General features: G+C 46.5%; 2 protein-coding genes across 6 annotated transcripts in view; one reads left to right on the forward strand and one right to left on the reverse strand.

The window, feature by feature from the left end:
* Positions 1-285: 285 nt before the first annotated feature.
* Positions 286-9,526, reverse strand: LOC122385723 (beta-secretase 1-like). Of its 4 annotated transcripts, none has more exons than XM_043374194.1 (11): positions 9,368-9,526; positions 5,466-5,681; positions 5,115-5,203; positions 4,794-4,974; positions 4,285-4,450; positions 3,815-4,002; positions 3,351-3,545; positions 3,132-3,231; positions 2,719-2,835; positions 2,206-2,280; positions 286-1,851 (listed from the first exon to the last, which is right to left on the reverse strand). In XM_043374194.1, exons 2-11 carry the CDS (start codon positions 5,655-5,657, stop codon positions 1,730-1,732), a joined length of 1,425 nt encoding a protein of 474 aa, XP_043230129.1. In that variant the 5' UTR covers positions 5,658-5,681; positions 9,368-9,526; the 3' UTR covers positions 286-1,729. The 4 variants fall into 4 exon arrangements, with proteins under 4 accessions (XP_043230129.1, XP_043230121.1, XP_043230139.1 ...); XM_043374186.1 differs by having other exon boundaries at positions 5,466-5,678; positions 9,368-9,426; XM_043374204.1 differs by having other exon boundaries at positions 5,466-5,678; positions 9,304-9,371.
* A 1,103-nt stretch (positions 9,527-10,629) lies between these two features.
* LOC122385742 (trans-3-hydroxy-L-proline dehydratase-like) overlaps positions 10,630-14,049 on the forward strand; it is a 39,667-nt gene continuing 36,247 nt past the window's right edge. Inside the window, exon 1 of one of the 2 annotated variants that reach the window (XM_043374217.1) lies at positions 10,630-10,851. The gene's annotated coding sequence lies outside the window, so the exon portion shown is untranslated. The remainder of the gene's footprint in view (positions 10,852-14,049) is intronic. The other variant, XM_043374225.1, reaches the window with a different exon arrangement.

Here is a 14,049-nt window from a genome sequence, read left to right on the forward strand (position 1 = left end):
TCCGAACTGAAATGGCTTTAGGTCATACTTCATAGTCCATTATAGACATGGGAAATAAAAAAATGAACATTTATGCCAATGATTGCTCAATTCCAAAATCTTGACAGCGATTTTTGTTTATGGGAATTTAAAGTGTGACGAGTCTTACCTCAGATGAGGCCACAAGTGACCCCACCTCACCTCACTAACTAGTTAGAAGACCAGTCAACTGCGCCTGCTGTCATATGGCCACGTCTTGACGGAATTGAGCGAACTTTCCAGTGGGCGGCGCCCAAACGGAGACAGTTCCTGAATTTGTGTATTACATCGTACTCCATGTCACTCCTGGGATAGATGGCACACGGGCTGGGCGCAGTGCTGCGAGCCTTCCCGACTGACTCCTCATTGCCACCTGCATCCAGTCGAGTCTCAGACTCCGGCAGCTAGGCTCTGGTTTACCGCAGAGCAGGACGGGTCCCCTCTACCATACATATTTTTTCGACAATAGTTAGCAGCGGCGACTACCATATATCACTGACTCGTTTTAGGACGTTAGTCGACACTAGCTATCTCTCAGAATTGTGGGCCTCTGTATCTCCACACCATGACAACAAATAAGGGCTAATCGTTCTGACTGATTACACACGCAACAATCACATTCGTATCACCAGAGACACCGGAGCTACAGGAGTCCCGTGGAGCACCCATTGCCACTCGTACCCCAAGCAGTTACCCTAGTGCTTCACAGCAAATCGGGAGGGTAAAGCATCCAACCAAACTTCGCACAACTCACTGAACTCGACATCATAACACTCACTACTCCTCTTGACTGACCATCGATGAGTGAACAAAATTATATCGCACGAGAGTATAACCCCGTAAACTCAATCCCACGTGTGCTAGACAGGTGGGATACCGTGGCCAGTGGCCTACACTCGTGCCGCTACGACGCCGTACATTCCGCTGACGTGGGGGCCGACGCCGGGACCCGACTAGACTCGGAATATGGACACACGGTCTGACGGCATTGTCAGGAGTTACATCAGCGGGCATAGTGCACTCATATAGAGCACAATACCACGGGCATACGCCCGTCGGTAGACAGTGTGCACTAACACGTTTTAACGGTCTCCAAAGGCGGCTAGGTTTTCAACTTCATCGTGAAATTACGGGTTATTAAACGAATAAACAACCAGTCGAACTACAAGCACCGGTCCCCAAAGAATGATACTGATAAACAGTTCAAACGCATCACAATGATGATGACTCGAATACCCGATGAATGACAGGACAAACAAAACATACGGCACAATAGTTCAAAAGCATATGAAACACAGCTTACCACACTGTTATGAAAGTTATTATCAGTCCACCGCGCTCACTCATCCATCAAAGAACTACAAAGGACTAGCATTTCTCTACACACGAGTGCGCTCGGACTTGTGTGGGAGCTATGGCGAGTCGCCGACCTCAAAAGAACCACTTGGCTGACTCAGACTCAACCCCCCCCCCCCCCCAGGCTCGGCTCATCCTGACTCCCCATCCCCCATTCGGCTAATCCCAACACTAGAGTCTTTCTGCGACTCTCTGTCTCCGAGCTAGCCCCCAACACCCAAACTACCCTCCTCCCCTCAGTCCCCGGCCGGCACTGAGGGATGTTCCGTTCTCCGGACCTACTTTTGGCACGACACGGAGGTCGACGTCGCCCGACCTGCTCAGATCAGCTCAGACAGCGGCCGGCACTCGGCAGTCACTCGGGGAAGTCGACCAGCAGGCTAAAGTTGTCCCGGCCGGGCGGCCGCCTCCAGGGCCGGGAGCGTAGACAGCTCAGAGAGGCCATCAGGAGCGGCACGCAGATCAGCACCAGCATACCTGTCCGGCAAATGGGAACACCGTCACACTCAGCCTTATTGTATCCGTAAAATCACTTAACTACCAACGGAGTATCTCCAATTATATCTTGGATGTCTTGGTTAAAAAAAGTGCAAAATAACATACAAGTGCAAAACACATACAAGTGGAAAGAACTTTCAAAAATATCAAAATAACCCAAAAATATACGGTACTTACCGACAGCCCAGCGAAATCCACCACAAACTAGTACTACCGCTCAAAGATGGATGGTGGAACGGACCAAAAACAAACATATCGGCCAAACGCGCAGACATGTGGTGACGCTTATCACATCCTCCCTGTGATACCCGTTGCGGCGCCGCTACTCCTTACCTCCGAGAACATACATGGCGATGTGAACGGTCCGGTTGTAGGCCGAGCTGGCCTTGTACGCGCACTCGCCGCTGTCTGAAACACGGCAGAGTCGAGATGCGTCAGATCCTAGCTGTCAGTCACACAGGAAAGCAAACCAGTCAAAAATCACCAACCATAATAACCGATTTGAGCAGACTCCCGGTTCCCATCTTTAGTATACAAACCGCAAGCGTAACATCTGAGCAAATCACAGCATCAATGTCGTTATTCCTAGCTATCAAGGCCCAGTAGCTGGTGCCATAGTGACTCTTTATAATGAGGATCACTCCGAGTGGATAGAAGGAAATAGCTGCGTGCTACGCTAAATAATCGTTGCAAATGACGGCACAGACCCATAGCCCGACCTTGCCAACGCTCGGTTGATAACGTTAACCGGAAGTTTGACGCCCCGCCGACAGATCACGGTGCTACCGACTACCGAGTCAAGCGGCATCAGTCTGACCGGGAGGGGGGAGGGGACGGAGGGCACACCTGCGGTGGTGTAGGGCTCGCTGAGTATGACCTCCGGGCCGCACACCGACGGCGCCAGCTCCACCGCCTTCTTCACCAGGTTGAACCGCACGTACAGACCCTCCAGCACCACCACACCTGCAGCGGGAGGTGAATCGAGTGTCACAAATCGTAACGAGGAAATGGTTTTCACAGCAGACAAGATACGGCCTAAGAAATGAGGCACCTTCAAAAATACACAAGTTTTCACTTGAGAAGCGAGCTTTAGGGATTGAGAGGAGCGTTTCATGTATCCTGAACACATCGGAAGAGGTTACGTACTATTCATCTTGCACGTGGGTCATAACTCCTCCCTAGTCCCCGTAAGTATAACGACCTCTGGCGGTCAGACCCCCTTAATCTCCCGTCAGCCATCTCATCTCCGGTTGCCTTACCCAGTACGGTGCCGATGTTGGAGGAGTCGATCCCCAGTGTGAAGCAGCGGTGTCCTTCATCGTCCCCGCTGCCGTCGTCAAACACCTGCCGTAGATAGCTCTGCGGCACAAAGTGATGATCGGTGAGACGATTCAAGCAAGAGTTAATATCCCCGCACCACACATATGGCATGAATAGGGACAACTATCAATGTCTTGAATGCAAAGAGGCTCACTCACCCGTGCAGTGATGGTGACGTCGAACGCCGACGTGGGGTCCGTCTGCAGCGACAGGGTGATGTTCGGTAGACGGTCCCAGAGGGCGCTGTCGTTGAACGCCGGCGCACACAGCCGACCCTTGCCCGTCCAGAACGGGTGTGCCGGCTCGGCGAGCGGCGCCGCCTGCTGCAGACGCGACACCACCTCCCGGAACACCTGCTCGGAAGGCGAGGGCATTACATGGCGTCAAATCGCCAGATTCAACTGTTAAATACAGTCAGCATCAACTGTGTCTGTGGAACATCATTTACGCATTATACGGATACCAAAACAGTATAAAAACTAGTACCAGTGATCAGAAGCTGCGGTCCTCAAACTAATTCCTCGTGGCTTCATTAACAAGAATGCATTCAAAACTATCAATCCGATATTCGTCAGATTTATCTATCAGTTATAATTATCAACTGGTTGATTCGTTTACCCACCTCATCCGGAAGCCGCAGATTGGTGGTGCCGGTATCTACGATCGTCTTTGGTTTGTTGAAGCGATCACAGTGCAGCGGCAGCGGCAGGCCACCCACCGTCAGGTTTGTGACGATCGTCTCAAAGAACCACGGCCGAAAGATGGCGGCCGACCGAAACTGGCCGGCCAGCAGCTCGGCACGCGTTTCACCTGTCGATCGAACGCCGAAATACAGAGATCCAGTATGGAACAGTATGGAAACAGTATGGAAACAGTATGGAAATTCACATAGAAACTGGCATGTCAAATATCAAAAAAGGCCATCATCACAGTCCAGCGCACACCATAAAGTTCATCATAGAGGGATTCAATTGCAGCATAAGAACTATCAACGGTGATGTAATTAGAGAACATCACCTTGAAACATATACCATCCTTCACCTCACCAGAGTACCTGCTCGAGAAGAGGGACAGTCAAACAGCGGCACCCACCGAACTCTATATAGCCGTGGTGTCGCCCGGTGCGCGGCTGAGGGCCGCACAGCACCACAGAGATGGTGTTGAGCCGACCCAGCAGCGCCTGCTGGGCCGCCTCCGGCCACGTGGTCACTGACGAGTTGGGCAGCGCCAGCTGACGGTACGCCAGGCCCACGATACCCTGCAGGTCACGAAAGAACGCAACACTTGTTAGGAGGGAGACCACGGCACATGGCTATTCCGGTTCGGCGCGGCTTACTTTCTATGCGCCCGACATCGGGAACGGAAAACGTCGAAGCGTAGCAGGGATGCAAAGCTTTATTGCGTGCTTATAAACAATACACCAACCTGCAATGATATGCAATCTATAGGGGAATTACGGCACAGCTTTGCCGTAACATTTACCGTAACACTTACACGAAAATTCTATGAATTTCCTCCAAACTGAAAGATTTTGACAGCACGGCTGGCGAAAGCAGTGATCGAGCTTCGTATGGCTGTAGCCGGCGGGCATTACGTCCTACCTGCCACTCGGAGCCGTTGATGTAGAAATTTGTGGAGCGCTGGATGAGGGCCACGTCACAGCGGACGGTGGGCGCATTCGTCTCTGGCAGCCGCACCACGTCGCTGACCAGCTCACCGCGCCAGGAGCCCTGTGAGTAGGGCACGTCCACGGACACGTGCAGTGGTCGCAGTGTGGTCGACCTGTCACAGGGCGGTCACAGTGTGCTGTCATGACTCTGCACTCTGCAGTGCTTCACAGATCGTGGATGGGTCATTACCAAACTTTGTTGGAAATTATCCAAAATGATAGGTACTCATTACCCAATGGATTACATACTTACATGGATTTATTGTAGAACATGGAGATCTGTGGGCTGGGTGCTGCTGCAATGGCAACATTACTGCTGCCTGTGTCAATCAGAACCTTCAGCTGGAATATAAAGACAGTGAAATGCTTCAGTCACCCTAGCCTCAAAGATCTTCTCTTTCATCATGTCATAGATGACATTAAAAAAGGTTATCTTGAATATTATCTTACTGGAATAACACCTGTTTAGATTATGGAGCATACATACAGCTGAATCAGTCTGTGAGAAATAACTCATAAGATGTAAGGAAAAGAGATTATATGAGTTCCAGTTAAACCATAGCTGAAAAGTGAATGCAAAACAAGTGATGGTTGCCATCTTTACCTTCTGAGGAGGAGTTCCGATAACAATCTCCGTGTAATAGCCATCTCCAGATTTGCCATGCAAATTAACAATACAGCTGTCTGCCAGCTTCAAGGGGCATTCATCTTCAAGACCCAGTGTCTCAGCCAGACACAGCAAAAATAAATATAGCAAAAACTTTGAGTTGGGGATGATCCAGAATGAGATTGTCATGCTTCTGACATCTCTTCTTTGCTGCTGAAATAAAGACTTGGTATCACACTTTCATTTAACCTAATTCTAGCAACTCTTTATAATATCAAATAGCTTAGCACCTTTTCAAGACTAACCATTACAAAAAGAAAGAAAAATTACCTACTGAACTAACAACCATTCTCCCCAAGCATGAGCAGTGAGCTGGAGCACAACTCAGTCCCACGCACAAGGGGGAAAAGCTCAAATTATTGAGCGCTCAAAAAATTGAGCGGGCCCCATTATGAAGGAATAGGCGAAACGATGGTATTTTACAATGCCTTTAGCGTCACACTACGGCAAATATCGTATCCAAATAAGGTATCAATGGCAAGAGAGAGCAACAAGGTTTCTTCTCGAACACTCGCCGTGATAATTTATATCGGTGTTTTCGGAAAGAAAATGCCCTAAAGACGCTCAACTTTTTGAGCGCCACTTGTCGTTCGGGACCGCGATACTCAATAAATTGAGCGCCACGACAGACGACAGTCAGCTGGCGCTCAAAAAATTGAGTGCCGGCCAGCATCTACACTCAATTTATTGAGCCTTCTCCGTGACAGGTGAAGCCGGTACTGGCTGCCATTTTTGATGTTATGTTCGTTGAAATACGTTAAACTGAGTTGAAACAGAAATGCAGGAAGTTGAATGCTACGTGGTACCCGTGGTACCTAAACTTTTCACAAACCCATGGCATCATGTCACATTTTCCGCTAGTAGTTTTATCGGTCGCCTTTCGGATTCGGCACACCTCAAATAATTATACAGGGCTTGAATAATCCGTATGAATACTGTATTGATATTTTCTGACTGTACTGGGAGAAGGGAATACGTGATTACAGAAAGATATCCACCCACGCTTGAATATTGGAGAATTATACAGGAAAAACTGTATTGCCACGGTTACAACTTACAAGGCCATCAGCCGCAAACAAACAAAAATACTATACAATGTGGGTTAGATTCACAAACATCATCAAGTGTGGAACACAGAGACGAGCAAAACAACATCACATTATCGCATGCCAGCCCGACCACATTGGAACCGGGTGACCTGCGACCGGAACCTGCGTCTTGCCAGCATACATCACAAAAGCAGGAGGCAGTGTCGTACTGCTTTGATCCAAAATATGCCATATAACAAATGATATAAACGACCTAAGCTCGGACTAGGCTTATCATTATCAAATCCTTAACATGTAAAAGACGAATGGAAACATCGAGTCTCAGACCAGCAGTAGCAACCATCACAGTAGCAACATCACAAAGAACACGCGGCATTATCAGACAGCCGTTTTGTTATCGGGCTACAGGCGGCGACGGCGTGGTTGCAGACCAGCTGCGAGGTAGCGGCGTGCGGGCAAAAGGCGCGGGCACACCTCCATGTGGCCGTGCGGACAGTGCGCGGTCGGCGTCGCATAGTGGGCGGCATCGGGCTGTCCCGGGACCGTCGAAGCCGCACAGGTTGTCGGCGCATGTGGGCGCGCGCGGTCACCACGGCCAGCTGCTCACCACCAGCACAGACTGCGCAGCGTCGCCGCTCCGCCGGCCAGAACACGCAGACAACCCTTCTTGCAGTCGCACAACACGTCGCCAAACTCATTCACCTGCTCCACCATGTTGTTGATGTCACCGAGTCGTTCAAGTTGTGGCTCGTGCCGTCGAGCATGACCTGCCCGATCGGACACGGGTCAGCGGCTTCTGCTCCAGCGAAGTCTTCATCTTGGTGACGTCTTGCTGATCTCCACAAAGGCTGAGCAGATGACCTTACCCACAGGGACGGCCGACGTCCTCGCCAGCGACCGCTTGGTTGTGCAGACCTGCCAGAAAAAGAAAAGCTGTTTGGTGATCTCAAACGATTTTTTTTCTTTATGCAGTGGAACAAAATGGAAAATATGTCATACAACAGGAACTAAAAAAAGATGCAGCCTAGGTCGTCTAAGAGATGGGTGCAACATTGATAAAATTCTTCCTTGAATGAATTCTACAAATGCTTTTGATAAAATGTGTGGTGATTATAAGGAGACCACTTTACTATAAAATTGCTCAGGATTCCCTATCTGGACCTGTCAAAAAATCCTGACTGCACACCAACAATGAGCATTAAATCCGAAACCTCTACCAGGTACCTAGGGATAATTAAATTCTGATTCAGGAAAATATTTCACATCATACAAATAAAAACCTTTACTATATTGAAACTGAAAATGTGATGCCGATCCAGTGACCTAAGGGTCTCAAAGTATAATAATGAATTAATCTATTATAAATTTGGTGGTGACTGCCAACTGGCGTCTGGCAGCCTAAACCTTGATGCTTGAAAGTGGCCTTCCTTTTCCGTTGACTCCGGTCCTCCAGATGGAAATGATATAAAGGATCATTTTTATCTTATTTCAAATGAGCCAGTCAGCAAAGTGGCTATCCTGTTTCAGCATTCACACACACAATAGTTGACTGTCAGTCTGTCATGCTGTCAGTGTTGTGAAGTAACGAAGGAGTTGAGTTTTGTTGATTATAAATTGTGATGTTATGTAAAGGACTGGAAAATGAATGTGAAAACTATGGAAACATATTGGCAGAGTATTGTCACTTACTATCAGGACATATGGATAGAGAATACATTCAAATTAATAAGAAATGCCAAATATCAAGGTACTCAATCACTGATAGCAGTGGACTATCATATGTTTTAATGTCAATTATATGAAAGTTAAGACTGAAACTAACTTTTACTTCATCATACCTAATGAAAAATTGTGTGAAGAAAACATTCACAGCCTCTTTGAAGCACTTAGACCACTAAAAAACAGAAATTTTCACGTAAATATGTTGTGTCTCTTTCCCTCAAAACATCATATCGGATGGCGCCACTTTCGTCGACAGTTACTTATCTGCACGCAAATCGAGGAAAACGTGAATTGATTGACGTTTACGTGTTTCCAAATTTAAAATCACAGCATATTCAAACTTTTCAGTGTACCTTTTAACATCTAAATATAACTAAAACGATAAAAACTTACCTTCAACACAAGGACGACAACCACGCGACCGGAGACGTCGCGACGAAATAAACAAACGGCGCCGCCAAATGAAAAATATTCTCCGATATGGGTGATGTGAAATTGAGTCGCAATCATTTTGGGTAGTATGAAAAATGCTCTTTCCAACAGAACCCTAGTAAAAAACGTGAATGGACAAAAAATAACTTTTATTTCGACATAAATATTGGCCTGTTTTTAAGGCATCCTGGTATGCCGTAAGATTTCGACCTAGAAATTGGTGTTCCCCCAATCATTGAAGCTTGAGCAGTGAAAAATATGAAAGCCTAATCTGTTTTGCATCATTAGTGATTCTCCTAGGGTGTTGCCATTTCTCCCTAGGTGTTGCGAGTTGCTTTTGCAAAACGTGTTCCTGAAACGGCTCAATTTTTTGAGCCCTCAGCATTACGCCTATGGGAGCCTCTGACGTCACACGCTCAATATTTTGAGCGCTCAATAATTTGAGCTTTTCCCCCTTGTGCGTGGGACTGAACTAATGATAACAATTAATAGGCTTCAAGCTTATTCGGAGAAGTGAAAATCATCACTCGAATGCTATACATAGCTGAAAAATTCTGAGAAGTAAAACCAACCATTTTCTATAATTATCTTGACTGGTAACAGCTAAAAATGCATAAAATTGATAAATAAACTCACCTACAGTTGCTGGTATTTTGAAACCACCGCACCACAAATGTATCAAAACAGCAATTTATATCAAGGATATCAAAAACGAAAACACTATTCCACTGTCAATTTTGCAGCCTTACTGTAGCTCAGCAGCCGACCAATCCTATTGGCACCATTCACATCTCTAAAGGCAGCTTGACCAGTTTTTTTTTTACTATGCTGACCTCAAAAGCTCTCGGTGGCCTTGAGAGGTCAACGTTTTCGGCAATCGCAGGTACCAGCTGTCAATCAGCAACTACCGGGCCGATACCTACAGATGAGAGCGCGAACACTAAAATTACCGACAATACGCAATGGCCGAAGTCAACAGTCATTTCAAATATATTGACCTCAAATGACCTCAGTGACCATGAGAGGTCAGTTCAGCGTCTTCGCCTATTGCACTCATCCTACCTATGCCTACCTAACTCATCAACTATCGGGCCAATCTAGACGGCCATTCGTTTCCTACCTTCTTTTTTCGAATATGATGACCTCAGATGACCTCCGTGAACTTGTGAGGCTATTAATGTTTCATTGTCCATTGCAGCTATCACATAACTCAGCAGACAGCAACTACCAACCAGGCCAATCGGAAAAAAGCCACCAGGCAGTATTCGATTTCATCCGTTGTATCGAAGCTGATGACCTCAAGTGAGCTCGATGACCTCAGAGGTCACCTGTGAGGGCACTTAAGGTCACATATATTTTTAGGGAGCCATGCCATGACTTCGTGATTCCCAGACCCGTCTATGGATTGCTCGCATCCGGGATGCGGGCGGGATTGGTGTCACTAAATTGCTGACTCTGGGTTACAGGGAGGGCGGGCCGAGCCGTTTGTTTATATCACACATGACTCCTCAGACACAACCTTCCAGGAAGTAACAGCCTAGTAACAGTGACAAACGGCAGGGGTCGCGGAGTAGGGGTCAGACCACTCCGTGCCAGCGTGATCACGTCACACCACTCGGGGACAAACTGGCTGGCTCAGCGACACTGGACCTTGGCACTGCCACTACACGCCCCTTTTTCAAGCCGGACGTTAAGTTGGAATTTTCATTTCTGCCATTGATTCGTCGTTCAAAAGTTAGGAATCTGTATCGGCCATAGTGCGTTATGCGAGTCGACCCTTTTGCACGCACCACGTTTATTTCAAGAGCGTAATACGAGCGCCTTGAGATACTGCAACGTTCCTTTGATAGCATCCGGCGGCCCCCCGCGGCCCTATACTCACACCTGTCTCTCCGGCAGGTGCAGCGAAGCCCCAGGATATTTACGCCGCATCTGACCGGCCTCCGGGTGGGACGAGTTTTTGTCTCTGGCGCCACGTGACTGGCCGGTCCGGCCCGGTCAGCACCGCTCCGTCGTCCAACCAGACGGGAGGGGATGGGAGCGGCTCGACCGACGCCAGTCGACGCTCTGACTTGGACGACGACGGCAGACGTCAAACGCCCAGCGGGGCACCGTGCCAGGTAGGCGACTCACCCTCCATAGAGACTCGTGCGATATATTTAACGTGTTGCTAGGCGCAGGCTAGGCTAGGTCTTTTTCGCTTTTACAGTTTTTCTCGCTATTATTATGCCTTCTGGTGCTCCATTGTACTCACATTTGAGTAACCGGAAGTACCGGCAATAGGACAATTGTTTATATCTAGTGGAATACAAGAGGTAGGAAAAATGTGTTTCTTAGGAGTTAGGACGATAAAGTGGGTATAATTTTGACGTCGTTTCCACGTTAATGCATCTCAAACGCATGCCCACACAAATGTCTCAACCATCGTGATCATTGTATCGAGAGTACATGAACCTCCAGGCTCCACGAATCAAACTATTAAAACAGTTACATTTAAGGCGTACCGGTTTCGTCTATTGACTTCTTCAGCGCCGTATGAAACAATAGACGAAAACAAACAGCGCCGATTGTTTCATACGGCGCTGAAGAAGTCAATAGACGAAACCGGTACGCCTTAAATGTAACTGTTTTAATAGTTTGATTCGTGGAGCCTGGAGGTTCATGTACTCTCGATACAATACTTGTCCAGTTATAACTACATCGTGATCATGTTAACTCGTAAGGACACGGACATAAACTAAAATATTATTTCAATAATACGGCTATGTGCGGTGACAGTTTTATAAAATATAAACTGTTCAAAAAATTTGATGTTTCTTCTTGAAATCTGGTCATTCAACCCTCAACCCTGAACAAATGATTCGACAAAGATAGAGGACAAGCACCTTGATATGAATGAGACGACGAATACGCCATCGTTAGGATTATAATTGACAATATAAAAGTTTATCAAGCAAAGCGAGAGTTATAGCTTGCATGATGATAAGTTCAGCGATCACCCGACGCTGATGAACTTCTTAAACATAATTCATCCATAACTATGTGTGTGGTTGCCATAATGTGCCAGTAAATAAATAAAAATAAATTATTTTTCGTAAGTGAAACGCTACTCGCTTTGCCTTCAAGCGTTAAATATTATATATTAAACCGCGAGTTATAGGTAGAACAAATTTTTTAAACGTCGAGCCGATAGGCGAGACGTTTAAAAGATTATTCTACCTACGAGCGGTTTAATAATTTTATCCCGTACCGCCGATATCATTCGGGAGCTGAAAGGTAAAAATAAATACATTTTATATAAAAATACGACATATTTCAGCAGAGCCAGGACAACGAGAAGCAGAGACAGATGATGTTTTGAAAAACGGTCCAAACAATGTGATCGTTCTGAAATTGACAGGTACATTGAAGATGAAGTCCAAAATAGAACTAAAAAAGAAAAGGAAATTGATGTTTCATTGCGTTTCCCTGCGCATACTGGTGAAAATAACGAGACGGTAAAATGGCAGCAATGTCTACTAGACGTTTAACAGTTTGTTAATCGTCACTAGACATTTAACAAATCAGTTAAACGACATCTGATAATTTTCTCTCTTTGCACGTGAAGCAATTGTAAACACTGCTACGGTGCGGGATAATTTACGTTTAAACGTTTCAAACGTAGAGCTTTAAATAAGCACTTCATTTATTCATCCATATGATATGGATGCTGACTAAATAAATCAGATCGAAGATATCCATGAAAATAGTGTTATTTCTCTTCTCATTTATTTGAGCATTCGACTTTCATTTTTGACATTTGTTGTACTCTATGCTTTTATCAAAATACGTCTAAATTCAACAGTGTTGACGACCACGTCGGCTTCATTAGTCCATTGGTCGTAGAATATAAAATAAAATCTATAGCATCGGAAGAATATTGGGTACGTTGGTGACACGTATTCGGACCTTTGCTACTTGAAGATATACCACATGGCGACCACTCTCGCTGTCGGAAAGAAAACCATCGATCTGAGGAATAACCTAAGAACAATGTTGAAAAAACATTTGATACTCAAACGTCTACCTGCTGGCCGTTTCATTTTTGGGCATTAAACACGAACGCTTGATTTATAATAGTATCGCTTATATATTTTTTTTCTGAATAAATGCCATTTACATACCCATTCTATCCACCGACTTAATTTTAAGTTTGTTTTCAGCAAACGGCGACTGAAACCCTTTTATAGACACTCGACTTCGTCCCTTTCCTTACATGTAAAAAAGATGACCCCGAAATCACTCATAACTGATAGTTTGTCTCTAAGTGCTTAAATGAACGAATGTTTATAAATAAAAAATCCAAAGCAAATCAATATTGCTATTTGATTATTCAGAAAGTAAGTGATGTTTTTTAAACACGTAACTTCTGAGCTGGTTCGCACTGCCCAGCAATAGTTTTATAATCATAACATGTACAAAAAGTAGGTACTCAAAGCATTTACTGTAGAGCGAACAGAAGAAGACCCGTGACCGATAACCGTCCCATCATTATTTACTATTTTCATTTTTATTCTTAATTATCACATAGGCGGTCCCAGGGGGGGGGCCACGGGGGCCATGGCCCCCCCTTTGGTGCTGAAAGGTGGGGCCATACTATCTTTTGGCCCCACCTTTCAGATCGAACAAAAGTCCTAGAAAAGCTTTTCGTATGTTTCATTTTCTTTCTTGCGCCATCAAAGGACGTGAATTTCACTCATGAGTGGGCTCAGTTTCGCGTTCTGTCAATTTGGCGGTCAGCGTCGCTGGCACCGGTTCACGAGTATGGCCGAATCTTATGGAATATCAGCGTGGGTTTACTTGAGGGTCTCGTAGGCCCAGCAATGGCTGGCAATAGACCCTCTTTGGCAGTGGCGGGTGGGCCCTGCTAAAGGAGATTGGCTCTAAGACATTAAAGTAAGACCTCATGGGTTGGTGCTGTGCACCTCAGAAGCCCGGTGGCGTGGGACCTCCGGGGCCTGCATAGAGTTTGCGTGAGCTAGTATGTAATCTCAGAGGCATGTGTGTAATGTGTACACAGTGGCGGTCGCGGGGGGGGGGGGCATCAGGGCCATGCCCCCCAAAGGTCAATAAAGGGGGCCATCATATCATTTGCCCCCCCCCCCTCAAACAACCAATGGGCCCCCATATAGGTGTATGGGGCCCTGGCAATTATTCGATCGTCACGAGGCTCAAAAAGCCCACGCCCAGCTATTAATATAGCTCCCACACCGGTCTTTGAGCGTCTTACACTGACCTCTGAGGGAACTTCAGTGGCGGTCAAGCGCCCACGTTGACCG

The sequence above is a fragment of the Amphibalanus amphitrite genome, unplaced genomic scaffold (genome assembly GCF_019059575.1).
Source record: "Amphibalanus amphitrite isolate SeventyFive unplaced genomic scaffold, NRLGWU_Aamphi_draft 000015F_arrow, whole genome shotgun sequence".
NCBI lineage: Eukaryota > Metazoa > Arthropoda > Thecostraca > Balanomorpha > Balanidae > Amphibalanus > Amphibalanus amphitrite.

What these genes read in the sequence shown, in the direction of transcription:
- LOC122385723 (XM_043374204.1), bottom strand. An exon ending in CGAGCCCTACACCACCGCAG is followed by an intron (nt 2,281 to 2,718) that starts GTGTGCCCTCCG and finishes GCCGTGTTTCAG; the next exon opens with ACAGCGGCGAGTGCGCGTAC. An exon ending in CGCCATGTATGTTCTCGGAG is followed by an intron (nt 1,852 to 2,205) that starts GTAAGGAGTAGC and finishes TTTGCCGGACAG; the next exon opens with GTATGCTGGTGCTGATCTGC.